The following is a 27,818-nucleotide window of genomic DNA, read 5'->3' as shown; positions in this document are numbered from 1 at the left end:
GGCTGTGACGCTCTAGTCTCCCAAGTGAGAGAGAGCTACTTGGCCATTGTCCCTTGCCTTTTCTCCATACAGCAGTTCCCTCCAGGCTGCCTCTCCAATACTCAGCATCATCAGTGAAATGGGTAGAATATTTCCTTTAGATCTCAAATTTCAGATACATCATTAATAATAGGTGTTTAGTCAGCGGAGTATTTAATTCCCTTTCTAAAGGCTGGTAAGAAAACACTTTCAGATGATGCATCAGGCAGCGCCGTCCCTCCCCTAAAGCTGTGTTCCTTTCTTTCCAAAGGAATTTGACTTGGACGTGGTGGCGGTGGTCAATGACACGGTGGGCACCATGATGACCTGTGCTTATGAAGAGCCTACCTGCGAGGTTGGACTCATCGTAGGTGGGTGTCCCAGAAAGTCCGTCTCTGGGGCAGGGATGGCTGGGCTTTCCCTCAGTCCCTGCGTGGGACACTGTCTGTCACTGTCGTCTCTGTACCACCTTCAGAGCTTGGACCAACGTCACAGCTCTCTGGGAGACTTTCTGCTCCCCCACATGCGCCCAAGGCTTGTGACCAGACTGGCAGGAACGGAGCTCTCCAGGGACGAGGCTCCGAATGGCTCACGTGACTTGGGTGGACAGGGTGGGAACAGCTGGGACTGGCCCGGCCATCAGAAAAACTCCTGGGCTTGTACTGAGGGCCGGCAGGCGCTGCCGTGGGGTTGGAGCCCGTGACTAGGAAGGCAGCAGAGCCCTCCTTCTCCCCTGACTGTGGGAAGGTGCCAGACAGCAGCCTTGGGCACTGTTTTGCTTTTGGCAGCCACTGTTTATGAGCATTCCCAGCCATTTCGGGGGCTGCAGACAGGGGGTGTCCCCTTAGAGGGCAAGCGCATTAGGGGTCTGGGCTCGAGAGCATGTTATCCCAAAGCATGTTGATTTGGGCTGTGAGAGAGAAGACCATTTGTCCCGCTGAGCCTGCTCCTGGTGTCAGGGTGCTGGAAGGCCCTGCTATGTGGCCAGCTCATGCAGGCCCCGCCTGGACCAGAGGGGTGGCAGGCAGCCCTGTCACGCTGAGTGTCTGCGAGATTGGGGTAAGGCCCCCCACAGGCTGCCTTCCTGGGGCCCAGAAGGCCTTTACTTTTGTTAAGCCATTTTTGGCTCCAGAGGAAATTGAGAAAGCTAGGGAGGAACTGCAGGTGACTGGTTGTGGGGGCCTGGCCCCGGAGCTCTGGCCCCTGGCCCTGGAGCTCTGTTGTGTCTTCCTTTCTTTCACAAACCTCTCTTTCCCCACCCAGCCCTGCTCTTCTGTTCATGAATGGGCCTAGGTGTGCCATGCAAATCCAGAGTGACACAGCACATTCCCCCCCCCCCCCCCCCCCCCCCCGTCCGGCTGGGCCTGGCCTTCCTGCCCAGGTCAGGACCGCCTGATGAGCCCCAGAGCGAGCCGGTGGAGGTTCCCCACAGCGCCAGCTGCATTCACGCACACCCACTGCTTTCTCTCTCCATCCATCGATGTCTTCCAACGCCCATTGGCGAGAAGCATGACTTATATGTTTTGGCTTTCTGTGCACCCATTGCCATTTCTGGGGCTCCTCTTCTCTCAGTTTCACACTTTGGGGTGAAAGGGAACAGAGAAAACAAAACAGTAAAAATAATCCAGTTACCCAGTGAGAAGTATCTGAATTCTACTTGTTTATTTAAAGGGGAATGAAAACATTCAAAGCTCTTTTGGTCTAGCCAGTGGGAATTGCCTTGTGTCCCCCAAGGGCGTTGAAAGTCCGTCTGCATCCCACCTAGGATGAGTTGGTGGCACTCTGGGGCCTTGTGACGGAAAGTGTGGACTGCAGGCCACCGTCACCTGTGGGCGGGGCTTGTGAGAAATGCAGTCTCATGCCCCACACAGACCTGAATCCGAATCTGCATCTTAACCGGCTCCCCGGGTGATTGGAGGCGCATATTAAAGTATCTGTGGGGAGTATTCCTTGATTAGTTGGTTGGTTTTAAAATTCCTAGTCTGGGGGCACCTGGGTGGCTCAGTTGGTTAGGTGTCTGACTTTGGCTCAGGTCATGATGTCACAGTCTGTGACTTCGAGCCCCGCATCAGGCTCTGTGCTGACAGCTCAGAGCCTGGAGCCTGCTTTGGATTCTGCATCTCCCTCTCTCTCTGCCCCTCCCCTGCTCACACTCTGTCTCTCTCTCTCTGAAAAATAAATAAAAACATTAAAAACTAACTAAATAAAATGAAATTTCTAGTCCGTTCACTGAGGCAGGGCGGATGACCACAAGCTTGGGTGTCATGGCAGTTGAAATTGCTGTGAAAATTTTAAGGAATTTAAAAAATATATTTATTTATTTTTGAGTGAGAGACAGAGCGTGAGCAGGGGAGGGGTAGAGAGAGAGAGAAACACAGTATCTCAGGCAGGTTCCAGGCTCTGAGCTGTCAGCACAGAGCCCGACACAGGGCTTGAACCCACAGACTGTGAGATGGTGACCTCTCACCATCTGACTGAGCCGCCCAGGCACCCTGCTGTGGAAATGCTAGAGTCCTCCTCTCTGTTTCCACACGTAATGCCTCCTGGGTGACACCACCAAACACTGTGGTGCCACCGTGGTCCTTGCGGGTCCACAGCCAAGTAGCCCTGTTTCGGGGAGTTCAGGGACGGGGACCAGGGTCTCGGAAGCCTCTGGAAACTGTATGTGACTCAGATTGTATGTGTGCAGAGTGTGTCCATCTGGAGAAACGTTCTTTTTCTCAGAAGAACCGTCTGATTTTCAAAGAGGGCTGTGACACCACTGTCACTCTTAGAAAGGTGCCACTGACATGCTCAGGACACTGGCCTTCCCTGAACCAACTGTGGGCTTCATTCTGATACACATGGGAGAATGGACGGGGCAGGCATAGCCTGTGACCGTGTTTGACCAGTAAAGATAAGCGGACACCCACAGTGCGATAGTAGACGGCCTCCGATGTAGTATATTATGTGCATGCATGTGTGTATACAGTTGTGTGTGTGGAGAGAGAGAAAGAACTATCCTTCCAATTTGAATGCTGCCTAAACTTCTGCCATTGAAGACACAGCCCTCGGTTGGAACGCCGTCTTCTATTAAAATAGCTGTGGCCCTGCCCGGGCAGGTAAACGCACAAGGCTCTTGATGTTGCCGTCTCATCAGATGCTCTCTAGGTAGTTTAACTCTGACTCTCCTTTTATATTTTGAGGTTTTCCTGGAAAACATTAGGAAAGTGAAGCTATCGCTTTACTCATTTCAAAAATGTGTCCCATAGCTGTGGAGCCCCCGGTCCCAGAGCCTCCCCACCTCCCTGACATGGTGGCACAGCCGTTCATCCCCTCCCCCCACCCCCGCCCCCCTTGTGTGTTGCAGGGACCGGCAGTAATGCCTGCTACATGGAAGAAATGAAGAATGTCGAGATGCTGGAGGGGGACCAGGGGCGAATGTGTATCAACATGGAGTGGGGTGCCTTTGGGGACAACGGGTGTCTAGATGATATCAGAACAATCTATGACAGACTGGTGGATGAATATTCTCTAAATGCTGGAAAACAAAGGTAATTGTGCTTGGTAGAGGCGGGCGTATCAGGGAGAAGGGACGGTGAGGGCATGAGCCTGCGTTCCGCCTATGACAGTGGAAGAAGTTTCTAGTAGGAGAGGAGTCTGGACAGAGGCTTGGAGACTAGTTCCTCGGATTCCCTCCCCCGACCTTTGCTTTTGGTTCAAGTTGAGCAGAGAACCAGGAGGATGAGCCCCCAACGTGATACAAGTGGGCCCAGGTTGATATCCTGGCCACGTGCCTAGGAGTGTGCCCAGAGGACAGGGTGGCAGCGGCTGCACCACTTCCCTTGGTGATCGTGTTCTTCCTGGAACATCCTGGTCTTCCGTTGCTCCGTGTTTCTTCCCCAGCAGACTAACGAAACCTCTTGGTCAGCAGGTTTTTGTTTTGTTTAGTGGAAGTAAGACACACTTGACCTACAGTTGTTAAAGGTCAAGGTGAACTAGGATGTGGCCAGTGGGGGTGAGGGGCTTCAGCTCTGTTCATCCTCCGCCAGCCTCCTGCACCGCCTTGTGGCTGTTTGGAGCTTGGGTCCCCGAGAGCTGCCTGAGATGGCAGTGTCTGTCCTCCCTGCACAGACTCGGACGACTCCTTGTCTGAGGCTCCTAGGACTCCGGCCATCCTCTGCCATCGCCAGGATTGAGTTGGTCCCTGAGGAGCAGACAGGACTGGGGGTTCGGCACCTCCCACATATGTGTTGTTCTTCATCTACCCTTGAGAATCTTGATTTTTTCCATATACCGCCTATGCTGTTATTTACTTAACGTTTTTCTTTAAGTCGGCTTATATTTAATTTAAATCTAACAAGAGAAAGAAGGGAAAACCATTGTTATCACAGATGATAATCATAAAATGAATCTAGCAAGAATCAGCATCATTCAATTCTAGCTCCCATTACCTACCAAAGGCTCTACTAAATGAAGACTTCCCTCCGCCTTTGGTAGCTGAGAGGTAGCGGGTGAGGAAGGGGTTAAAGCCTCGCCAGCCTGTACTGAGATGGTGTTCTGGCTGGTGTGAGGACTGGATGGGAAATGATAATCAGTGCAGTCCTGTTTTTTCTGTGAGCCGCCTGAAGTCTTTTGGAGTATCCAGTGGGGACACCAGAACTGGGCATGGAAGCACTTAAATCCCTTGTCATTTCTGGGGCGCCTGGGTGGCTGAGTCGGTGAAGCATCCGCCTCTTGATTTCGGTTCAGGTCATGATCTCATGGTTCATGAGTTTGAGCTCCATGTTGGGCTCTGCGTGTCTGCACAGAGCCTGCTTGGGATTCTCTCTCCCTCTGTCTCTGCTCCTCCCTCAAAGTAAATAAATGAACATCAAATCCCTTGTTATTTCCGAGGCCCTTGAGCATGGTGGGATCTGGAGCTAAAAGCCCCCGGAACAGGTTGCCCTCGGGAGTACGGTAGCTGTTTGAATCCTCCAGCCTGTGTGTGGCTTCATCCCTGTGCTGGGGGCTGGACTGTACTCTGGGCTTTTACAGAACCTTCCAAAAATCTAGTAGGAATTTCCCCCTCATTGTCTTCTTGTTCCTTTAAGACTCAGACCAGTTGGTTGCTTGTTCTGCAGATATTTATCGAGCCCTTGACTGAGAGCCTAGCGCTGGGCTGTGCTCGGTCCTGGGCCTCAGAGCTGAGCAGGACACACGCCCCAGCCTCTCCAGGCTCTCACCGCAGGCCATGAGAGGCAGTGCGCCGTGTCCCTTGTGAGGAAGGGAGGGTGCGTGGAAGCCTGAGAGAAGCAGCTAGAACCCGGGTGGGGGGAGGACAGGCCTCGCGGAAGAGAGTTTTGAGCTGACGGCTGGAGTGGGTTCTGCCAGGCAGAGGGCAGGCAAGGAGGGAGACAGTCTAGCAGTAAGACGCGAATGCTCATTGTTTCGTTTCTGATCCTGGGGAGGGTTGAGGATCCCTCAGCCCTTCCTGGCTTCCCTCTGCCTCTGCTGACGAGCACAGGGCCTGGTGCACAGGCTGGTGGTGCCCCCGAGGGACAGGAAAATGCCCGGGGCTGTTGGGGGACCGAGGGCTTCCTGGGGACACCTGCCTCTGCCCCTGTTTCAGGTTTGAGAAGATGATTAGTGGTATGTACCTGGGTGAGATTGTCCGCAACATCTTGATCGACTTCACCAAGAAGGGCTTCCTCTTCCGAGGGCAGATCTCTGAGCCGCTGAAGACTCGGGGCATCTTTCAGACCAAATATCTCTCCCAGATTGAGAGGTGAGTGATGAGGGGCTTCCCCGCAGCCCTGTTAGAGGTCCGTGTTGCCGGGGGGTTGTGATGGGCGTGGAGGTACCTCAGGGGACATTTTGTCACTTGTGAGGGGGTAGTAGGCCCCAAGCAGCTACATATTGAAATCATATGATTTTATCATAAGTGATTTTCCTTTTATTCATTCTTTATGTTGGATCATTACATATATTTGCTTGAGGTCACGTGTCTAAGTAAGGTTGTATGGACTTCAGGATAGTAACGGTGCATTAGAGATCCTTGTTCTGAAGGGCACGGAGTCCTGTAGAGCCAAGAACTGGGGGTCTAGTCCCACCTGCATTCATCCGAAAGGCAGCCTAGGGTCAGTTTGGTTACCTAGTAAGCACGCCCCCCAGCAAGTTGCTTTGTCTCCCTCCCGTTTTCTCGTGTGCAGTGATCACTCCGTCCCTGCTTTTGCCCTCTTCCGGGATGAGCCGTGAGAGGGGGTGCGGGTGCTCTGCAAAAGCAGTTATGCCAAGGCCACCTTATTTTTAGAATGGTCACAAAAGCGACATTAATGTTGGCTGCACTGGACCCTTCTTGTTGCCTCCCCTCCCCCCAACCCCATCCCACCTGCACCTGAAACCTACATGGAAAACTCACTGCCCTCCCCCAGAACCAAAGCAGTGAAGTGCTAGCAGCAGACAGAAGGCCCCAGCACATTGATGCCGGCAGACCTGAGTGCACTGAGTGGCAGCATTTCTTTGAGTGACTCAATTTCCCCCAGCCTCAGTATCCTCATCTTCAAAACAGAAATAACACTACACGCGTCAGTGGGGTTGTTAAGAGATAACGAGGTGATATATGTATTTGTCACATGCTACGTCTTCAAAAGAGGCTGGCTGCTCTTACCACCCTTGTCATCATTGTCGGTCACTGTCATCTCTTTCAGCTTAATAATAACGAGACAAATATCCCAGGAGAATAACAGTCTTGACCTAATAGGTAGTTCATTTGGCCAATTAACACATTTTTTAGAAAACGGTTATTCTCTCTAATAGAAGCGTGCAGATCAAACTACAGTATCCTGCCGTTACCACTTTTTAAAAAAAGTTTATTTATTTATAGTAATCTCTATAGGCTCAAATAGCATATTTGAGTATCTCTGTGGGCTCAAATTCACAACCCCGAGGTCAGGAGTCGCGTGCGCCTCCAACTGAGCCAGCCAGGTGTCCCCATTACCAGGTTTTTAAAAATGACCCCTTCCACTGGGGACAATTACAGCCAAGATCAGCTGGAGGGAGAGAAAAAGCAATTGACCTGCTGAAAGGCACTTGGCAACATGAGTCAAAATCCCTTTGACCTGGAAATGTATCCTAAGGGAGAAATCAGGTGCACACAAAGATTTATGAAGGGGAGACTGCATCAGAGTGTTCCTTCACAGCAGCAGAGAATTGCAAGCAACGTCAAGTTTCTCTAACCTGACTAAATAAATGAGGGTGTGTCCCCAGAGTGGAAGACCAGGGCAGCTGTTTCCAGCCCCGTTCTCAGATAAGGACGTGGGAAATCGCTCAGATGTGCAAAGGGGAAAAAACCTAGAAAGAAAACCACATATGAAAGATGAGCCCATTTTGCACATAAGAACGAAGATATTATTTAGTGATATTTAGGAAAAGTAGATTGGGGGATTCCTGGGTGGCTCCGTTGGTTAAGCGTCTGACTTCAGCTCAGGTCATGATCTCCCGGTTCATGAGTTTGAGCCTCAGGTCGGGCTCTCTGTTGACAGCTCGGAGCCTGGAGCCTGCTTCCAATTCTGTGTCTCTCTCCCCCTGTCTCCCCTGTCTCTCTCCCCCTCCCCTGCCCGCACTCTGTCTCAAAAATAAACACTAAAAAAAAAAAGTAAAAAAAGTAGATAGGAAGGAAAGAAATACATTAAAACATTAATAATATTGCCTGTGGTGTTGTGGATAGTTTTAATTTTCCAAGTTTTATATTTCTATATTTGCTAAATTTTCTACAGTTTAGCATGTAATATACTTTGGTTACCATTTGAAAAGAAACAAAGAAATGTTTCTTTGGAGGAAGAAAGCCCCCAGGGCCCTACTCCTGGTCAGTGCGGTGACTGGGGGCGCGTCCTCTGTAGTTGCTGCCAGGCCACGTCGGTGGGCCCCCCTTCACCCAGCCCCCCTGGCTTCTGTCCACCACAGTGACCGGCTGGCGCTGCTCCAGGTGCGGGCCATCCTCCAGCAGCTGGGCCTGAACAGCACCTGCGACGACAGTATCCTCGTCAAGACAGTGTGCGGGGTGGTGTCCAGGCGGGCCGCACAGCTGTGTGGTGCAGGCATGGCCGCCGTGGTGGATAAGATCCGTGAGAACAGAGGCCTGGACCACCTCAGTGTGACCGTGGGTGTGGACGGGACGCTCTACAAGCTTCACCCGCAGTGAGTGGGTCTTCCTTCCACTCAGTGGAGGGGGGTGGTGCGTCCCATCGGGAAGGTTCCTGGCCGAGACACGGGCCCCCTGAAGGCTGTGCGTTCGGAGACGGGGCTTTGTCTGGGGCCACCAGCGGCTTTGAAGTTTAACTGAGGTTCTCGGAGAGGAGTGGCTTCACGTGGTCAGCTCACAGCAGCGAATGGCACGTCCCTCTCCCTACTCCTCCTGGGCCCCCCTCGGCCAGGCAGAGGGTGAGGCAAGGGTCGGGGTAGGCTCCCCCTCAGCCTGGCCAGGGGGCTGTATTTGGTAAGTGGGGAGAGGGTGTGAAGGACAGAGGGAGGAGGGCCCATTGGCAAGGTCACCTGCCAGATCAGCCTCTCGAGAGGCCGGGAAGGAAGGCAGAAACCGTGCTGGCTCTGGGCTTTGCGGCAGAGAGAGGGGTGCCGAGCGGCCTCGTTATGGTCACGTGTCTGGGACCCTGTGCTCAAGGAGCATGTCTGGCCCCACCTGCCCTTTGATCTATCCCATACCCCAAAGCTTGGCTCTTATGAATAGAGTGACCGTGTTATTTATCGTCTACACTGGGGTGCTCTCGCCAGGGGAGAGAGTGCCGCTAATATTTATATGGGGACTATCCCGGGTAAATGGGCCATAGTGTCACTCCGCGGAAAAGCATCCTCACCTAAGTGAGGGCGGGTGTTAGCTGCTTAGCTTGTGGCCATGGCATGGGATGGAGCCAGCTATGTTGCTCCATCTGTACCTCCGTCTGTCTTTCCACTGTCATCCCCTGGGGCGGCACCCTGGTGTGGCTCGGAGCTAGTTTGGGAGCCACACACACTTGGGATGTCATCCCGGCAGCGTTATTTGGAGGCTGGCCTCAAGTGCTTAACTGCCGCGTCTCCTCTTCCTCATGGGATGACGGCCACCAGCAGCACTGAAAACAGCCGTGTTCATGCGGGACAGGCCCTCGCGGTGTCCCAGAGAGGGCGCTATACCCCCGCCGGCACTGCATTGCCCTGAGCTGCTCCCGCCTGGCACTGTCATTGTCAGCACGGAAATGTAGGAACCCAGAGCCGCCGATCATTTAGAGATCATCGTTCATGGGGGCCTGCGGCTCTTGGCTTCAGATGCCAGCTCTGGGCCATGCACGGTGATGGGCTGCGGCCAGGCCACACCACGTTTGTTCCCATGTCGCCTCCCGACGCAGCGCCGGGCCATACAATACACGGGCCCAACACCCTTCTTGGGGTCCTGTCCCTGAGACACCTTAAGCTTTGGGGAGGGGTGCGTGAGTGTGTTATTCATGCCCTGGCCCCAGCGAGCCGCACAGTCGCTTAGTGTTGGCTTCTCCGTAGTTCCCCTGCTGAACGCTGCAGGTGTGCCAGTGCACGGTTCCCCAGCTGCTTCCGGGCAGCCCCTCCCCTTGGGTGTCCCCTTCTCCGTAGCGTCGGGCAGCGTCTCCCCGTGGGTCCAGCGTCCCTTCTCCTCTGTGTGTTTCTCTTCCAGCTTCTCGAGAATCATGCACCAAACCGTGAAGGAACTGTCACCAAAGTGTAATGTGTCCTTCCTCCTGTCCGAAGACGGTAGCGGCAAGGGGGCTGCGCTCATCACGGCCGTGGGCGTCCGGCTCCGGGAGGAAGCGAGCAGCTAAGGGTACCGGCCCCCCGCCTGCTGCCCTTCCAGCACTTCTCTCTTCGGGCGGCGACCTCTGCCCCTCCCAGCCAGCCGTGCTGGGAGACCCCGGCGCCCGCCTCTGCCGCGGCGGGGAGGGAGACCCCAGCCAACTAATGGCGCATAACGTAGGGTACAAAATAGAGCGTGTGCTGTTGATAATCTCTCCCCACTCCGGCCCCTCCCCGTCTGCCCCGCCACTCTGCATGATCCGATCTCTACCCGGTCGTACGCGCCCCATGTGTGAAGTTCAGTGGCGTCCATTTCCAGTTTCTGCATTCGTCCTACAGAGTTATTTATTGGCCCGAGATGAAAAGTCGCACCATCTGACAGGCCTCCTGGGCCTCCGCAGCCCGTCCTTGGGGACACACCCCTTGTGTGAAATGTATTATCACCAGCAGACACTGCCGGGGACTCCTCCTGCCCCGGGGGGACCTTAGCCGCTCCCTCCGTCCCAGCGCAGCGCCCACTGCTGTCTGGCGCCCCGAGGTTGCCCTCAAGACATGTCAGTGCCACTGAATCGTGTGTCCGTGGAACTGGTCAGAGCCATGTCGTGACGGTCTTGCATTCTGTCTGTCTTGTTGGGGGTGGGGAGGGGAGGTGGGCAGTTCTGCGGGAAAGTGTCTCGTCTCCATTTGGGTAAAAGGAACCAAACCGACAAACAGTGCCCTCATTGGAATTTCCCATTGCTTTTGTGAGCCATGTTGTATGACCTAGTAAACTTTGTACCAGTTCAAAGACCCGAGTGACGCTTAATGGCTGGAGAGCGGGGAGGACGCGGGGGGTGCGGTGAACACCAAGTCCTAGGGGTTCTGGGTCGGGGGAAGAGTCTGCCAGGAAGATAACGTTCTTCTGCCCCCCTGTGCAAGTGTGACAGAACTAGCCTCTCCCTTTGTTCCCCAGCACCTGCCTGGCCGCCTCCTGCCCCAGGGTCCCACCCCGCACTCTTAAGAAGGCAAAGCGATGGGAAGCCTCTGTCCCCCAGGGGCGTCCAGAGGCTGTTTGGGTTTAATGAGAGGACAGTGCAGCTTCGGTCTCCCTACTGGCGTCCCCAGGCAGACCCTGCCCTTCGTCACCCTCTGGTGGACAGACAGATGTAGACAGAGGACAGAAGATGGAGACCCCCCCCCCCCCCGTTGTGACACAGGTGAAGTGTTGCAGCAGCCCGGCTAGCAGGGCGCCTGCATGTCTTCCTCTCCCACTTTAAATGAACACCCTCTCCAGGAAATTGATCCTCATCGGGCCCTTTCATCCCTACCCGACCTCAACCTTGATGTTGACTTTTCCACCCCCACGGCCCATCAGCGGATCCCACGTCAGTCCGCACCTGGTGCCCCATGAGTGAGGCGCCATATGGTTCTCCCAAGCCACGACTCCAGCCCTACGTGGCTCCCTCTAGGACCCACCGCATGTTCCCTTGGTATGTCCAGAGCGGAGTCCCTCTATCTGGCACTGCCGGTGCCTCTGGCATGGTGATCTTTGTGGGGAACACAGACAGCATTAAACTCTCTTGCTGCGCATTTACGGTGTCACGTGGTTCTTCCGGAGAGGCAGTGGGGTGTGTGGGGTGAGGCGGCAGGCGGTGGGGAAGGGTGGCCGGGCTGGGAGCTCTCCGGGAGTCGAGATGGCCGGCGTTCTCTGCCCATCACCTTCTTGCTGCTGCGGTGAGGGTGCCGGCTGGTGCTCACTTCCTGGGGGCCTTCGTGTGAAACGGCTGGCTTGGTGTTGATAAAGATCGTGGTGGCTCTTTGCGCCCCACTTCCCGTGTCTGGCATGCTAGTTTATAGTGACGTGTCGGAGGCAACACGGCTGAGGCTCCTTTGACTCTGAACCACCATGTCCACGGAGCTGGACCTGAGCTCATGCTGAAGCAGAGAAGCCCCGGTCAGGTTCCCTCACAGGCTTTGCAAAAGCAGATGCTTCCTCCCCGTGTCTGTAGCCTGATAATAAACCAGTGGGTGCTGCCCCTGGGTGTTTGGTTTGGTTTGACCAATATTTATAAAACTGTGAGCCAAATCGTGCAAGTCTGGAAGTCTCACAAATTTGGATTTCTGGTGTGTCTTGAAAGATTTAGAAGATCTGGCAACAGTGGGCCCCCATGGAGACATTTGTCCGGAGCCGATCAGCTACTGTCCCCTTTGCCCTCCAGTTTGCCACGGTATCCAGCACTCCCCATGACCCCACCACTGGAAGTCCGTTGCCTTTTATCACATTCGCCGTGTTTCTTTTATACTGGATCCAGTTCACTTGTTACGTTGTATGCTCCAGGAAGTCTTCTGAGCTTGCCACACCTGGATCAGGTACGTGGTGGCTCACAGTGTCGTCTTTGACTTACTGGCTGCTGTGAAGCATGGTCAAGGGCGACTGGGCCCTCAGAGTTAACAGCCACTGCAGAGCTCCTCACACCGTCTTGTTTTTCCACTGATGTACTGATGGCTGGGGCGTGGGTCAAACTTTCAGGTCTGGGCCTCCCAACTGGCTACTTCTGCAAGGGTGCGAAGCCTCACCCAGCAGCCAGGCACAAGGCTTCAGGGTTCAGGAGGCAGCCTGTCTTGGGGGTGCCCTGCCTGCCCATTGGTAGCCTCAGAGGGGACTGTGTCTCCAGCCAGGAAAAAAGTCTCTTTTGTGTGACACCTGTTGACCTTCACGGAGGGGGATGGAGTGTGAGTCAGCTCTATCTTATCCTCCTCAGTTGGCGTGGCCCATGGGCAGCAACGGAAAGCGAGCCGGAATCCAGAGCGAAACCTTGAGCAGAGGAGGGAGGGGACAGGTACAGAAACTGCCCTGTGGCTGCCGTCCACAGGAAAGTCGTCCTCTCCTAATTGCCCATCATTGTTCACTGTCTCTTGAGAGACACATTTCTCAGTGGATTTGATTTTTGGAAACACCCAGAAGTAATCTGTAGCTACGTCTAGTGACCGAAGTGGGTGATTAAGCCAAATCAGACCATTTGTTATTATAGGCAAAAGGAAACCAAATACAACCTAAAGAAACAACAGAGTTTCTTGTTTGACTTGTTAAGTGGCTTCTAAAGGAGTATTCTAGAGGCTTCTAAAGAAATCTGGACTTTGGCAGTGTTGGGTACAGTAAGGATGCTCTCCCAAGGGGGCTGCTTTGAAAGAAAAGCTGCACATGGAACTACTACATTTTGGTATATTTGCTTAAAAAATAATTCTCCCCCTGACTGCACTAAATGTAAATTGGAAGGGGAAGCAGACAGGCACCTGGGTGGCTCAGTCAGTTGAGGGTCTGACGTCGGCCCAGGTCGTGATCTTATGGTTCACGAGTTAGATCCCTGTGTCAGGCTCTGTGCTGACAGCCCAGAGCCTGGAGCCTGCTTCTGATTCTGTCTCCCTCTCTCTCTGCCTCTCCCCTACTTGTGGTCTGTCTCTCTCTCAAAAATAATAAAAACTTTTTAAAAAAAAAAAAGGGGAAGCAGGCAGTAGTGGAGGAAATGGGCTGGCAGAGAACACTGGCCTGTCAGAGAGGAGCAGAAATCAGTGAGACCCTGGGTGACACCCCAGGACACAGGATTCCACGTTCCAGAAGAGCCTGACCTGGGTTCCTCACCTTGTATTTCTACAAGATTCCATGGCACGGGGGCCCAACAAATGCTTCTATTGGGAGCTTCATGGCCTCTGCCCCTTCTGCCCACACCTAACATGTCCCACCTGGAGCTCCCCCTCCTCCCCCCCCCCACCCCTACCCCTGTGGCCATCCCGACTGGCATCTCCAACCTTCTGGCTGCTCAGGCCCAGGACCCGGAGCCACCCTTGCCTCTCTCCCATGCCACCTCCCCTCCATCATTCTGTTGGCTCTACCTTAGTAACATCCAGACTCTCACCACTTATCACCCCAGTCTGAACCCCCCTCTCCCCTCGATCCCCGCAACGGCCTCCCCGTCCCCTGCTTCTCCACTTGCCCCGCAGTGGTCCAGGTCCAACACGCTGCCAGGCCGATCCTTTCCAAAGGCAGGTCAGAGCCCGTGTCTCCAGCTCCGAGCTCCGCGGGGCTCCTCACGGCGCAGTACCGGCCCAGGCCCTTACCTAGACCTGACGTAGGCTGTTCCCTCTGTTCCGATCCCTTCCCCAGACAGCTGCAGGGTCCATTCAAGCCTCACCTTTGCTCAAAAGGATCCTCAATAAGGCCTACCCTGACCAGCCTGTAAAATCGCTCCCCTGTGCCCACCGCTCCCCCCGCACTTCCTGCCGTCCCCTCCCCAGCTTCGGTTTTCCTATTCCCCCTAGGACTTCCCACCGAGTACACTGTGTGACTCATGGACTCTTCACGCCTGCTTATTGTCTCTCTCCCCTCTGGACCGTCGGCTCCTGGAGGAAAGGAATCCTTTGCCTTTGCTCCCTGGTGTGTCCCAGGTGCCTGTGTCGGCGCTGGGCACACGCAGCCGCTTGTGAGCACGTTCAGAGGAATGGAGACTCCTGCCAGGAGCATCGGTCCCGCTCTAGAGCTGGTGTCACCAACCACCGACGATTCCGAAGTCCCTTCAGAAATGTGGGGAGCCTGGGAGTTGTTCAGACTCACAGGGACTGTCACTGGGTAACGGGAGTGACCAATGTGCAGACTGGGGTGCTGGGGGCCCCTCCCTGATGTGACCGTCCCTGCCTCCAAGCTCTCCTCTAAGCTGCATCAAGAGAAATGTGTGATGTGGCGTTAAGGTTACAGGCCTGGGAGTTAACGTGGGATCCTGGCTCCACTCCCTTCTGTACACAGTTTGGGAGTCTTCCTTTCTGAGGCTCAATTTCCTCATCTGTAAAATGGGGCTAACCCCTCCCTTCCTCTTATTATCTACTTTGTACCTCTCAATGGACAACGGAGGGATTTATTGCCCATGAGACACTAATATATATATATAGACACTATATATATATATAGACACTAATATATCTATATATATTATCTATCTATCTATCTATATATCTATATATATCACAATTTTCACACTTCCTTCTGGCCTGCCCCCGGTGCATGGGATATCTGAGCAACAAAGACCCTAATGGCAATCATGAGTGACCTGGACACGTGGGCAGCAGGTGGTAAAAGGTGTGCACACAGAGGCCCAACCTTACCCACGTCACTGGCTGGTGGAGACCAGGACTCCGTGTCCACCTCTCACCTCTTCTTACCTGACCCTCCCTCGGGGTCTCCTGAGGCTGAAGGGCCCGCCCTGTAGCAGGACTCGAGGGTGCTGGGGTTCCCACCTGGGCCACCACCTCGCACCTCCCCTGGTGCCCCAGAGCAAACCCCAGCCCCTCTGTGGGACTCCGATTCCCCAGACGTACAGGGGGTCTGAGGGAGGACTGAGAACTTGCTCCCTGGCTGTCTGCCGAGGTCGTTCCTCCGCTGCCCGGGAAGCCCATCGAGGGCAGGAAATGCACTGTGATCCTCCCAGGGTGCTGCCTGCCCTCTCTCCAGTCCCGGCCCTGGGCCCCCAACCGAGGGCTTCATACTATGGGGTTGGTGCTTTCAACTGGCCCAAGGGAAGTCCTTGGTTCTTCCTTATTGCCGAAAGCTCCTAAAAAGGTTAGGACAGAGGGCCGCCTGAGTGACTCAGTCAGTTGAGCATCCAGCGTCAGCTCAGGTCATGATCTCGTGGTTCATGGGTTCGAACCCCACGTCGGGCTCTGTGCTGACAGCTAGGTCAGAGCCTGGAGGCTGTCTTCAGATTCTGTCTCTCCCTCTCTCTCTGTCCCTCCCCTGCTCTCTCTCTGTCTCTCAAATAATAAATAAAACATAAAAAACATGTCAGGACAGAATAAGTCCCTACCTCTTTTATCCGGCTTCTTCCTCCCTCTCTATCTGCCTTTTGGCCTCTCTCTGACTCTACTCCCTCCATCTCTGTCCCTTCTCTCCTCCTCGTCCCAGATGTCGCCCCAGAAGGGAGAGCAGGAGCAGACCAACGGTAAGCACTAGGGCCTGGGCGATGGGGCAAGGCTTTGGGGGGGGAGGAGGGGCTCAAGCCAGGCCCAGACCTGAGTGAGGAGTGAGCTGTGGGCTCACTGTGAGGATGGCATTCCCGTGTGGGGGTGAGGGGCACAGGCTCAAGCCATGCAGGGGAGCCCAGATGGGGCCAGGCCGGGGGTCCCTGGCGGCTGAGGGGAGGGCTAAGGGCTCACCTGTGGTTGAGGCAGCAATAGATGATGGGATTGTACATGGTGGAGCTCATGGCCAGCCAGAAGAGTGCCAGGTAGACCTGCTGGATGAACTTGTGGTAGTAGATATCCTCCTGGAAGTTACCCAGGATGAAGTAGAAGTGGTAGGGCAGCCAGCAGATGGCAAAGGTCACCACCACGAGCACCATGGTCTTCACGAACTGGGCCGGGAGAGGTTCAGGTCACTCGTCAGCCTGGAAGCCCCCGGCCCCAATCCTCCAAGGGTGGCGGCAGGCACCCCTCAGGCCAGCTTGGGAGGCCCTCAGTCCCCTGGAGCGCATGTCGCCTTGACTCTGGGGCCCCGCACCTCGGGGCTCCTGTTCAGGCCAGGCCTCAGTCCTTGAAGCCCAGCTCAGCGGCCCCCTCATCTAGCAGGTGTCCTGGACCCCTTCACTCAGAGCAGCTCCCCTCCCTGGACAGTGGGTGCGCTCTAGCTCCTAACCCCATCCTTGAGGGTTCCCCTATGCCAGCTATGGGTTCCCAGGTGCCCCTCTCCCTGGGATCTGTGTCTGCCACAGCCCTTCTAACTGTAGGTAGTGAGACTCTAGGCGGGGCCCCCGGCCTCTGCTCAGGAGCCCGCTCCCTGACCTTTCTTCCCTCATGGCCTGGTCCCTGCAGGGGTGTGGCCCAGCACCCCATGGGGAAGGGAGGGCAAGTCAGCGATGGAAAGTGGAGAGGCCAGCTCCTCATGAGGAGGGACACTCAGGTGGTGTCCCATATCCGCCCACCTCCCTGAATTGCCCTGTGAAAAATGCCTGGTAGCCGACATGAAGCCCAGCCTTTGACCTGATACATGACGGGATTCACCGTTACCTCCCCTGGACGCCTAACAGGAAGGGGCCGCGGCAAAGATAAGCTTTGACTGGGAGAAGGTCTGAATCACAGAATACCGTATCAGACTCCTTGGGGGGCCCTGAATGGGGGGAAGAGAGGGCACACTGGCACTCGGGTTGGAAACTGAATGCAGGCTGGATACAGCTGGAGTCCAATCCAGTCTCCATAAGCTCGGAGGTCTCCAGTTCCAGCATTTGAGAATTCTCTTGTGATTCAGTACGGGAGCCCCCGGTGCTTCTGTGGGGCTTCTTAAATTCAACGTTCCGATTACTCAAAAAGTCTAAGATTTTGAGAATCTATCATTCTAAGATTCTTGCGGGTATCTGAAATTCCGTGGGGCTTTAGGATTCTCCGATTCTGGTGACATTCTGGGAAATCCCTTCAGCTTCGTATTTGGGCAGAGGCCAAGGCAAACCGTCCTCCCGGGAACAATCAACTCAGCCTCTGGCCAAGGACTCGGGACCCGGCTACTTGGGGTGGATCCTGTTCTCCGCACCCGCTTAGGGGCGGGCTGCGAGCCCGGAAGGGTGGGGCCCCGGGGCGGGGCCCAGACGGGAGCCGTGCGACTTCTGGGGGCGGGGCCGGGGGGAGCGGAACAGAGTGAGGGTAGAGGCCCCGCCCCCCGCCCGGCCCCGCCCCCGGCGCCCACCTTCTTCTTGGCCTGCAGGTGGCGCAGGCTGGCGCCGTGCGCCTGGTGCCGGGGGACCTCGCGTCTCCAGAGCGTGAGGCCGATGACGCTGTAGGCGAAGAGCATCACCACGAGAGGCAGCACGTAGATGAGGGCGATCACCACGAGGTGGTACCTGGAGGGAGAGCCAAAGGCCTGAGCACGGGACGGCCCGGGGGCGACTTCGGCATCCGCCAGAGCTCTGTCCCCGGGACCCTGCGGGCGTCCCTGAGCTAACTCTGGGCTAGCCACCCAGAACCACTTCCCAGACCTTGATTTAACTTAAAGAAAATTTTAAGAAAAGACCACATGGGCTAGCAATTTATGCCCAAAGAGGGCTTCCCTTGCTGCAAAAGAGACACCAGCGTGATTTCTCACCTGCGTTCCTCGAGGTGATAGGCAAATAACTACGAAAAAAGGAAGTAACTAGGAATGAAGAAGTTAACCAAACGGTACATTTGTTTAACATGTAAAATGCCATTAAGCACAAAGGAGGAAGTAAAATTACTCATTCCATCCTCATCACGTTAATAATTTGGAATGTTTTCTTCCAGAATCATGTCTGTATATGATATGTATATGTACACCTGTGTTAGATAGATTGTATCCATAATCTATATCTGCATCTGTCTGTCTGGAGAGGTAGATTTCCTGGAGTAGATATGGCTCCATCCTGCACCAGCATCCTTCTCAGGGAACGGGGCAGTGGCAACAGGGCCAAACTCTACACGACATCGGTCATGTCTCTCTTGCCCACCAACATTTGGTTGGGAACATGGCTCATGTTAGCACACCTTCTCTCGCACCACCTTCGAGCAAGTGGCCCGGATCGCCACGGACGGCTCCTCATCTAATTCCTTGGAGAACAACCTGGGCTGTGTTGAGTAGTTTCCCTTCCTTTTGGAAGATGGTGTAAAGGAGATGCGGGCTGGCCACTCCGGTGTCTGAGGGATGCTGTAGCTCCTCTCCAGCAAAGCCTGGGCCCCTCCCTGGGCCCGTTTTCAAGAGGTGCTGGCACCCAGAGGGAGGAGAGCGGATGGCTCTTCCCTAAAGCCTGTGTTTAGAATTCTGCTTGCTTGTTCTTTGGGGGAATGCTAGACCCCAGGATAGTCATCTAGTCCTGCTGGGGACCAAGTAAGGGCAGGGAAGGGCAGGGAGGTCACAGACTGTTTGAGCTAGATAGACCGCGAGGCTCAGCAAGGCCACCTGTCTCAGTGTCTGGAGGGGGAACAGCCACAGGGAGGTGCAGAAAGTCTGTGACACATGAAACAGCCCTACAGATTGAATCAATAGTAGAACGATTTCCCTATCACTGAAGGTCAGCTCTGTGAAGGCTGAACTGAGATCTTGGTCAGCCTCTAGCTTCCAAGTGTGACCGCAGGCAAGTCTGCTCTCTCCCTTAGTCTCAGTTTCCCCATTTGTAAAGCGAAGAGGTAATCCCTAAGGTCCTTCACAAGTACGAGTAACATCTCTCTGTTGCCTCATCGTTTCCTTGGGACACGGTTCAGGATAGGGATTCACCCTGGGCTAGGTTCCTACACAGAAGGGAGCACGGAGGAGCCGTGGGGATCATCTGGGGCCTGCCCCAAATCAGGAATGCCTCCTTTCATTGCCTGGAGTTTTTTGGTATTTTGATCTTAGAGATCTATGTGCATTTTCCTGGAGGGACATCTGTAATTTCACCAGATTCCTATATACCCAGGGTGTGAGCCTGTGAGGGTGGAGTCCTCAGGTGTCACCACCCAAGAACAGTAATACATTCTCACACAGAAGACCCGGCTCTCCCCGCGTCCTCACAGAATTCTACGTAACACCTAAGTAGCCTTCCTGCTTTTCCTTGGCGCCTGAATCAGGGTTGGAACTCACCACCCCCAGAGAGCTGGCGCTGGGTCCCCCGAGATTATTACTGGTCCTTCTCAGGGTCCCCTTCTCAGGTAGAAAGGTCTGTGTTAAGGCGGAGAAACACTGCCCCCCAGTGGTCAGTCACAAAATATTCTACTCTCCACCCCTCCACGAGCCTTCTCTACCTGGACGCGGCCCTCGGAGCAGTGAGACTTTCTGGGGGAGGGACCGGGGCGGGACCCGGGCGAGGGGAGGGGGGTAGCGGAACAGAGGGAAGGCAGAGGCCGCCCTCAAAACTCATCAGTCCCCAGAAACAGGCTTTCAGGCTTCTTACCTAGCACTGAAGGCCACAGCGAGGCCCTCTTCCGGCTGGTGCTTGGGGCAGATGGAAACCACGTAGGGGCGGGCGATGGGGGAGGGGTGTTCAAGGAGGCGGGGGTGGCGTGGGGGCTGTGTTGCCATGGTGACCTGGCAGCCCTTCCCTAAAGCCTCCGCATCCTCCTGCTTGGGGCAGCTGGGCCCCCGTTGGACTAAATCTGCCACCTCCCGGTCTGTTTTCACGTGTCTCCTGCTTCAACTACTACATAATGGGTGTCAGTTCTGTGGCAGGTGCGCCGCTAACGGCGTCACATACATTTTTTTCACGCATGCTCACAGCAATTTTCCAGCAAGTTCTCTTACTAGTTCCTGCTTGAGAGAGGGGTCAAAGGGTCAGAAGGGTCAAGTGACTATCAAGGACAGAGCAGGACTGTGACCCAACTAACGACTGCAAATTCTCTATCCTCTGCCAAACCGCCATGCTGCGCATGAGGATCGGGGGTCCATGCAGTGAGAACTGGGCACACTGAGGCCCAGCAAGGGGAAGGACTTACCCAGGGTCACACAATTGCTGGCCCGCGCCTGTGTTCTACCCCATCCCCCCACCCGTGGTACCCACTCAGCGTGAGGCAGGCACCCGACATTCTCCTGAAACATCCCAAGCTCTGTCACCGGCCCTTTCTTTCTGCCTCAACCCTGACCCCCTGCGGCCTGAGCGTTTATGGTGGCCTCCCCCAAACACACACCCATGTCCACACACACTTCTGCAGACGTAGCCCTGGGCTTGCACACACGCACAGACATGAGTAGGTGCAGCATGCCCGCACACCCAGTGTCACATACTCCTTTAAGGATACATGCGTCCTTGTCGAAGTAGCAGGGTGGGACGGAAGTGGTGGCTCTCAGGCAGGACCGCCTGGGTTTAAATGTTTTTTTGTTTTTTTTAAATTATTTATTTCTGAGAGACTGAGAGAGACAGCGTGAGCAGGGGAGGGGCAGAGAGAGAGGGAGACACAGAGTCTGAAGCAGGCTCCAGCCTCTGAGCTGTCAGCACAGAGCCTGATGCGGGCCTCGAACCCACAAACTGTGAGATCATGACCTGAGCTGAAGTCAGACGCCCAAATGACTGAGCCACCCAGGCGCCCCCAGGACTGCCTGGGTTTAAACCCTTGCTTCACCACCTGCCAGCTGTGGGACCTTGGGCATATTACTTCATTTTTAGTGCTTCCGTGTCCTCATCTGAAGCATGGGAATAATAATGCATGCGAACCCCATAGCGTTAGGGGACTGACAGGGCTTCATGTATGTAAAGGCTGACACTTAGTAGGTGCTAAGTGAAACTTTGAGCAGAGACATGTACTCACATAATCCCAGACAGCCTCACAGACGTACATGAGCATATGTGCACGTACACACACACACACACACACACACACACACACACACACACTATGCTCCCCACCACCCAGGCCTTACAAAAGGAGCATCTTGCCGCCGTTGTCTTCGGGCCAGACCACTGCACACTTGGTGGCGCCCTGGTCCATGGTGACGGTGGAGTAGAAGCACTGGGGGAAGGCCAGGGCCAGGGCCAGCAGCCAGATGCCGGCAATAACCGCTCTGGTGCCGAGGGCTGAGAGCCGTGGCTGGAAGGGGTGGACGATGGCCATGTACCTGTGAGCAGAGGGTCGTGTGAGTGGTGGGCGCCCTCCCCCTCTCCCCCACCCCTGTAGCCCCATTCTCCCCCCGCAGAGAGCCACCTGGGCTGGTGACTCCCCCACAGCCACACAGCACGCGAGTGGCCTAAATCCCCAGCCCAGGCCTCACCTTATCGCCTCCCTCTGATTGTGGCTTTGCTCTCAGATGGCCACCAGAGGGCGGTGTGGCCCCACTGGAAGTCCACTCAAGACATCTGCCTAAAGTTGCCGAGCCCCTAGGCCCTGTGCTGTCTCTCTTCTGCTCAGAAACCTTAGCAGAACCCGACAGTCTCCCAGACAAAGCCCAAGCCAGGACTGCCTGTCGGCTTTCTGCGGTGGTGGCAATGCTCTGTATATGCACTGTGTGGTTCAGCAGCCACTAACCACACGTGGCTATGAACACTGGAAGCGTGGCTAATATGACTGAGGAACAGAGTTTTAAATTTTAATTAATTTAAATGTAAATGGGCACATAGTTAGGTTACCAGACAGAGCAGGCCCAAACCTTTAAACTCGGCATTCAAGGCCCTCGGCACATGACCAGTGCACTTTCTAGCTTTCTAGCCTCCTGTGTCACTGCTTCCCACACCTTCCTCAGCTCACTCTGGTTAAGGAACAGCCCTGCCGGGTGACCCTCTGTGGGAGCATTTCTTCCCCCTCAGCCTGAGATTTCTCCTTCCACACTGGATTCATTAAAGTCCAAGTGAAAGGTCACCTCTTCCAAGAAGGTGGTCAAAAGGAGGCTTGTCTCCTCAGCTCCTGCGTCTCTCTGGGGAAACTTCAAGGATTTGAGCTGCTATTTGGCCCGCGTGTTCTCCCCACTTTCTGTACCAGCAGACTGAGGCTTGCGGAAGTGGAAGAACCAGCTAGAAGAGGCAGTCCTGGCCCGGAGCTAAGTCATGCAGCTCCCCTCTGCTCCTGGGACCCCTGAAGCCGCTGCGGGAATGTTCTGGAGCCTGGTGGGGCTGAGGCCTCTGGGTCAAGGCCCTGACTGAGGGAGGCAGAGCCGGGGGTCGCCACCTGCTTCCAAGGTCAAAGGACTCAGAGAACACCGTCCACCAAAGACATGGGGCTCCACCTCGGCCCCCATACTGCTCCTCTTATGCTGTGCCCTGTGCCCTGCGGCTTTGGTTGCAGCCTCACAAGAGGGAGGGTGTGGGGCGAGACGGGGGGGGGGGGTCTCTTCTCAGAATACAGTTTTTATGCAAATAAATTACACAGAATTACAAAGACAATCAGATATACTGAAATACAGTTATCAAAATATAAAATAGATTTGGGGCACAGCCACATGCACACTTCTTCATCAACCCCCTAAACGAAAAGATCTAGCAGCAGGTCTGGAACCCATGGTAAGTTTTTTTTTTTCTTTAATGTTTATTTTTGGAAAAGCACAAGTTGGGGAAGGGCAGAGAGAGGTGGGGACAGAGGATCTGAAGTGGGCTCTGAGCTGACAGCAGCAAGCCCGACACGGGGCTAGAACTCTCGAACTGGGAGATCATGACCTGAGCTGAAGTCAGACGCTCCACCGACAGAGCCACCCAGGTGCTCCCCCACCCCCACCCCGTCCCCGTAGTAAGTTTTGAGTAGTGATGACCGTAGGTGATACTTTAAGATTTCTGCATGACAGAGGTATCTGCGATTTCTATCAGTGATGGTGACGTGGTCCCGGGCACCGCTGGAGTCCCAGCCACACATGCTGTATTGCCTCCATCTGGAACGGTGATTTTTCGCCCCACAGAAGCTCACGGATTTCTGTGCACGGTCTATGGTCACAAGTGATGCATGTCTGGACTGGACGATTGTTGACCCCTCCTTCCTCCATCTGAGATACTGACCTTCTCCCTTTTCTGCGGCCAGGCCCTGGGCTGGCTCTACCCCAGGACAGCCTGGATCTGGGCTGAGTGCCTCAGCAGGGCAAGAGCAGTGCCTAGTTTCCTCGGGGGCCTCCTCCCCACAGATGAGGCAGATGATCAGCGGGCCAACTGGGGGGCTTAGGTTCCCTTCTGTCCTAGCAGGTGGGGTGGGGGAAGAGGAGAGCTTTTTCTCTTTCCTTGTTAGTCAAGGGGCAGCTCTGGGGCTTTGATCTAAATGCGGATCCTGACTTCATCGCGTTCCAGCCGTAGGGACTCACGCAAACCGTCTAAGCTCTTCGAGCTTCCCTTCCCTCTCCTGTAGAGCGGATGACAGTCATTTGTGCCCCTGTGGTGGTTGTGCGAAGGAGTGAGATGCATGAGAAGTGCCTGCAGGCAGCAGGGGCTCAGGACTGGAAAGCCCCACTGTTCCTGTGTGTTTGTTTCCTTTATATGCACCAGAGGTGACTTTGGTCTTGGATGACCCCTGGGCCTTCCTCTCTGGCATTAATCTGAACGTGGAGCCCAGGCTGGGATAATAGGATGAACTTGCCCTAAGCAGGGAAGTCTACATCTGGGTGTTCTAGGCACCAGGTGTGCAGACTCTGTGCGCCCTTAGCTTTTCCACCCTGTCTCGGCGAGGACGGACTTCCTTGGGGCCCCTCACGCACACCAGGCCCGATCCTGCCACGGGCCTTTGCTGCCACTGTGCCCACTCCCTGGCATGCTCTCTCCCCAGAGCTCATGGGGCTCACTCTCTCACCTCCCTCCATCTTTGATCTAATCCCCCCGCCCCACAGTGGGGCCGACCCCACACCCTGTCTAGCGCTGCAAGCGCTGCAGTCTGCCCCCTCCCCGACACACAGCCTGGCACCTGGGGTCCCCTCGCCTCTCCCTCATACCTTTCCACAGCACTCATGACCTCAAAATACCACGCACAATATATTCATGTGTTTATTGTTTAAATTCTCACCAGGGCAGACATCTTTATCTGCTTTGTGCCCCGGTGCCCAGAGCAGTATCTGTCATAGCCGGCCTTGAACATATGAATGAATGAAGAAAGGAATGGACGAGTTTCACTATTTACACCCCGACCTGAGCCACCACCCTCTCTGACCTGGATTATCATTCACCAGCCTCTTGCCTGGTCTCCAGGCTCCCACCCTGCCCTCAGTCAATATGCATCACCCCCGTTCCCCTTAAAATACAAGTTCCGTGAGGCCTGATTCCAAGGACTTTCTTTCCTTCTGGTGAATGTTCCCCAATGCCTGAAACAGAGGGAGCACTCAAATATTTATTGAGTGAATGAGAAGAAAATGGTAGTGGACCTGCAGAAACATCCAGGGGTCCTGAGGTGCTTTTGGTGGGGGCAGGGGTGTGGTCGGATGATGAGGGACGCGCCCCTTCTGAGAGCCGCTGGCCCTGACCCTGACTTGTTAGTGATCCTGCTTGTCTCTAGCCTCAGTTGACCTGGGCATGAAATCAGAAGCTTGGCCTAGACAAATGGTTTTCGAACTTTTCTTTTCAATTTTAAGTAGTAGAAATAGATTTCTCAAATGAAATCTTCAGGGAAACTCTATAGAAAAAAGCCCGGAGCAGAGAAGCCGGCTGCTACATGCCGCTGGGCAGATGGGTGCAGATGCAGACCGGGGGCGGGCATGGTGGTGGGGGACCGCGGGGCTCATGCCTCCTCAAACCATCCTGACAAGGGGTCTGTCTTGAGGTCTGAGGCCTGCCCCACCTGGACATACACCTGGTGTCTTCCTGTGTCCCTTTTTGTTTGCTATCTGTCCCATCCATTCATCCCTAGGGTCACACTGTCGCCTTCCAAGTCCAAACTGTGACTTGCCTGTCCCAACCAGCTTCAGAAGGACTGCATTTGTCTCCAGAGATCACTCCTCCGCCCTCCCGGCCTTCAGAAGAAGCTCACAGCCTGCAGCCCCCTGAGAACAGCATCGGGGATGTATTGGACCCATTGTGATTATATGATACCTGTATGTGATATTAACCCCCCTCCCCCAGTATGATCTATCTAGGATTAGGAAAACAATATAAGTCATGTCCTTGTAGTAAAAGAAAGACACGAAAAGAGATCAACTCCAGAGAAGAATATTCTAGAAGTTCCCTAAACGGGCCCTTCTCTCCCTACAGCCTTTAACGACTGTCTAGTGCCAAGTTCTTCCCTGTGTCTAACCTTCACTTTGCCTCCTTCGGTTCCATGATTTTTTTGTCTTCCAGATGCATACTTTATTTACTTTTATTAAAATTTCTTTTAAGGTTTATTCATTTTTTAGACACAGAGAGACAGAGCGTGAGGTGGGGAGGGTTAGAGAGAGAGGGAGACACAGAATCTGAAGCAGGCTCCAGGCTCTGAGCTGTCAGCACAGAGCCCAACGCGGGGGCAACTCATGTGAGATCATGACCTGAGCTGGCTGAAGTCAGATGCTCAACTGACTGAGCCACCCAGGCGCCCCCCCCCCAATTTTTTTAATGTTTATTCATTTTTGAGAGGGAAATAGAGAGACAGAGAGAGCGGGGGGAGGGGGGGCAGAGAGAGACACATGGTATCTGAAACAGACTCCAGGCCCTGAGATGTCAACATAGAGTCTGATGTGAGGCTCAAACTCAAACTGCAAGACCATGACCTGAGCTGAAAGCAGACGCTTCACCGACTGAGCCACCATTCGCTCCCAGATGTATACATGAGATAGTGATTCAGTTGGTAGGCAGTTCCCTGAGCTCTACCTTTAACTTGCTGTGTGACTGTGGGTGAGTCACCAGCCCTGTCTGAGCCCCACCAAAGTGAGACAACTTCCCCCAGCTTCCCCACCAGCCCCTTCTTGCCTGTCAGCGGCGATGGCGGTCATGGAGTAGATGCTGACGAACATGGCCGTGATGGGGAAGAGGTTCTGGAAGTGGCAGAAGGCACGGCCGAAGTACCAGATGTTGTGGCTGGCGTAGACGAAATTGAAGGCGGCATTGAAGGCGGCCATGCAGAGGTCGGCCAGGGCCAGGTTGACAATGAAATAATTGGTGATTGTGCGCATCCTCTGGTGGGCCAGGATGATCCAGATGACAGTGGCATTGCCCGTCACGGCCACCAACACCAGGGTCAGGTAGGCTGTGGCCCACAGCGCCAGCTGCCAGCCGGGCATGGAGAAGGCCGTGATGCCCGTGGTGGTGTTCTCGAGGCCGGGCCAGACGTTGGCATCAGTCACGGAAGCACAGGTCGCCATGACTGCCTCTGGGTCTGGGATGAGGGGCCTGATTCCTCGCTCCTCCCGAGTCCTGGTGCCCTGGCCAGATATGCTAGAGAAGGGGAATTCTCTTTGATGTGTGCATATGTGGGGGGCAGAGGAGTAGGTGCAAAGCCAGGCACGTCAGGGGAGACTAGGCGGAGATGAGGTTAGGCTGGGCAGAGAGCCGGGTCCACAGCCATTGGCATTTCAGAGTCCCATGTCCCGCCCAGACTTCTCAACTGTTGGAAATCTAGAATCCAAGACACAGTTTCAGAGCAGGAAACATCCTTGTAAGTCACCAGTCAGCCACTTTCCTGCAGGAATGAAGAGCATATGCCCGGAGGGGATGTGGCCAGCCCGGGTCACTCAGTGAGTCGGTGACGAGCGAGGACTCAAACCCAGGTCCTCCATTCAGGAAACGCTCTGGATGGGACAAGCTGAGCACAGAACAGCAGCCTTGGGGTCCCGCAGGTCAGCCGCCCAGCAGGCGTAGCTCCAGGCTGTGGGGTGCAGGCCGGGCTGGGAGCTGGGACATGCTCACCATCCTGTCATCTGTCAGCCCCGGGAGCCTCTGCCTTCCCTGCCGCTCACCACAGGCAGGGCGGGTGAGGGCCTTGGCAGAGGGGCGGCTTGCTCAGCTCACAAGGAATGACTTTGGTTCCCGCCCCTCGTCCCACCCCCTGCTTGGATGGCCCAGCAGCCTTGTCTCTCGAGAAAAGATTTAGGACTAGCTGCCAGGGCAGGGAGAGACCCAGGGGAAATAGGGGCTGCAGGGCTGGGGGCTGGCACGGAGGCGCCGTCCTGGGGTGGGGGGCTTGTTCACACTTAGCCCAGGCCGGGAGCTACATGCCTGGGGTGCTGGGCTGGGTTGCGGTCCACCTGGGTTTCTCCAGGCAAGTCTCTTAAAGTTACTGGACTTGGGCTTCGTCATATGAAAAATATGGGAGAAATAAGGTGACATCTCATGGTGTATTTGCGACTTTTAAGGGAGATCATGCACAGCCAGTTTCTAGAGCATAGGGGCAGCCTGCCCAAAGCGCGGCAGGAGCCGTGGCCCCACGGGGGCCCCAGAGACAGGACCCGGGGCACTTCTGACCGGCTTGCAGGGGATGCTGATGCTGCTGGTCCAGGGACCCCACTGCCTCAGGGCGCGGATGGGGCTCGCCACCCCTGTGTGAGCCCTGAGAGGCCCGGGCGCTCAGCGCTGAGGGGCTGCTCTGGGTCCCCAACCGTGTGTGTGCGTGCCGCGTGCGCGTGGGGCTGATGTGTGTAAGTGAATACACACTGTGCCTCTGTGCGCGCCTTGGGTGTGTGGCCCCTGAAGGTGGGCCAGGCTCAGCGGGGCAGGGCGTGTCCCACATCAAAG

The 27,818-nt window shown here is 55.1% G+C and overlaps 2 protein-coding genes across 3 annotated transcripts in view; one reads left to right on the top strand and one right to left on the bottom strand.

The window, feature by feature from the left end:
• The window catches only part of HK1 (hexokinase 1), a 114,827-nt gene extending 104,251 nt beyond the window's left edge, over nt 1-10,576 (top strand). For both annotated transcript variants that reach the window (XM_039233252.1, XM_039233253.1), the window contains 5 exons: nt 290-389; nt 3,368-3,551; nt 5,609-5,764; nt 7,942-8,175; nt 9,674-10,576. In XM_039233252.1, the coding sequence (XP_039089183.1) occupies nt 290-389; nt 3,368-3,551; nt 5,609-5,764; nt 7,942-8,175; nt 9,674-9,818 (819 nt within the window). In that variant the 3' untranslated portion in view covers nt 9,819-10,576. The remainder of the gene's footprint in view (nt 1-289; nt 390-3,367; nt 3,552-5,608; nt 5,765-7,941; nt 8,176-9,673) is intronic.
• Nucleotides 10,577-11,419: 843 nt separating this feature from the next.
• Nucleotides 11,420-26,449, bottom strand: TACR2 (tachykinin receptor 2). The gene is made up of 5 exons (XM_039233254.1): nt 26,058-26,449; nt 21,143-21,337; nt 17,489-17,642; nt 15,970-16,166; nt 11,420-12,583 (listed from the first exon to the last, which is right to left on the bottom strand). The coding sequence occupies exons 1-5, from the start codon at nt 26,447-26,449 to the stop codon at nt 12,367-12,369; spliced, it is 1,155 nt and encodes a 384-aa protein (XP_039089185.1). The 3' UTR covers nt 11,420-12,366.
• Between the last annotated feature and the right edge of the window lie 1,369 nt (nt 26,450-27,818).

This window comes from Hyaena hyaena, unplaced genomic scaffold (genome assembly GCF_003009895.1).
Source record: "Hyaena hyaena isolate Hyena2069 unplaced genomic scaffold, ASM300989v1 scaffold_73, whole genome shotgun sequence".
Lineage (NCBI taxonomy): Eukaryota > Metazoa > Chordata > Mammalia > Carnivora > Hyaenidae > Hyaena > Hyaena hyaena.
This window is presented reverse-complemented; position numbering and strand designations above follow the sequence as displayed.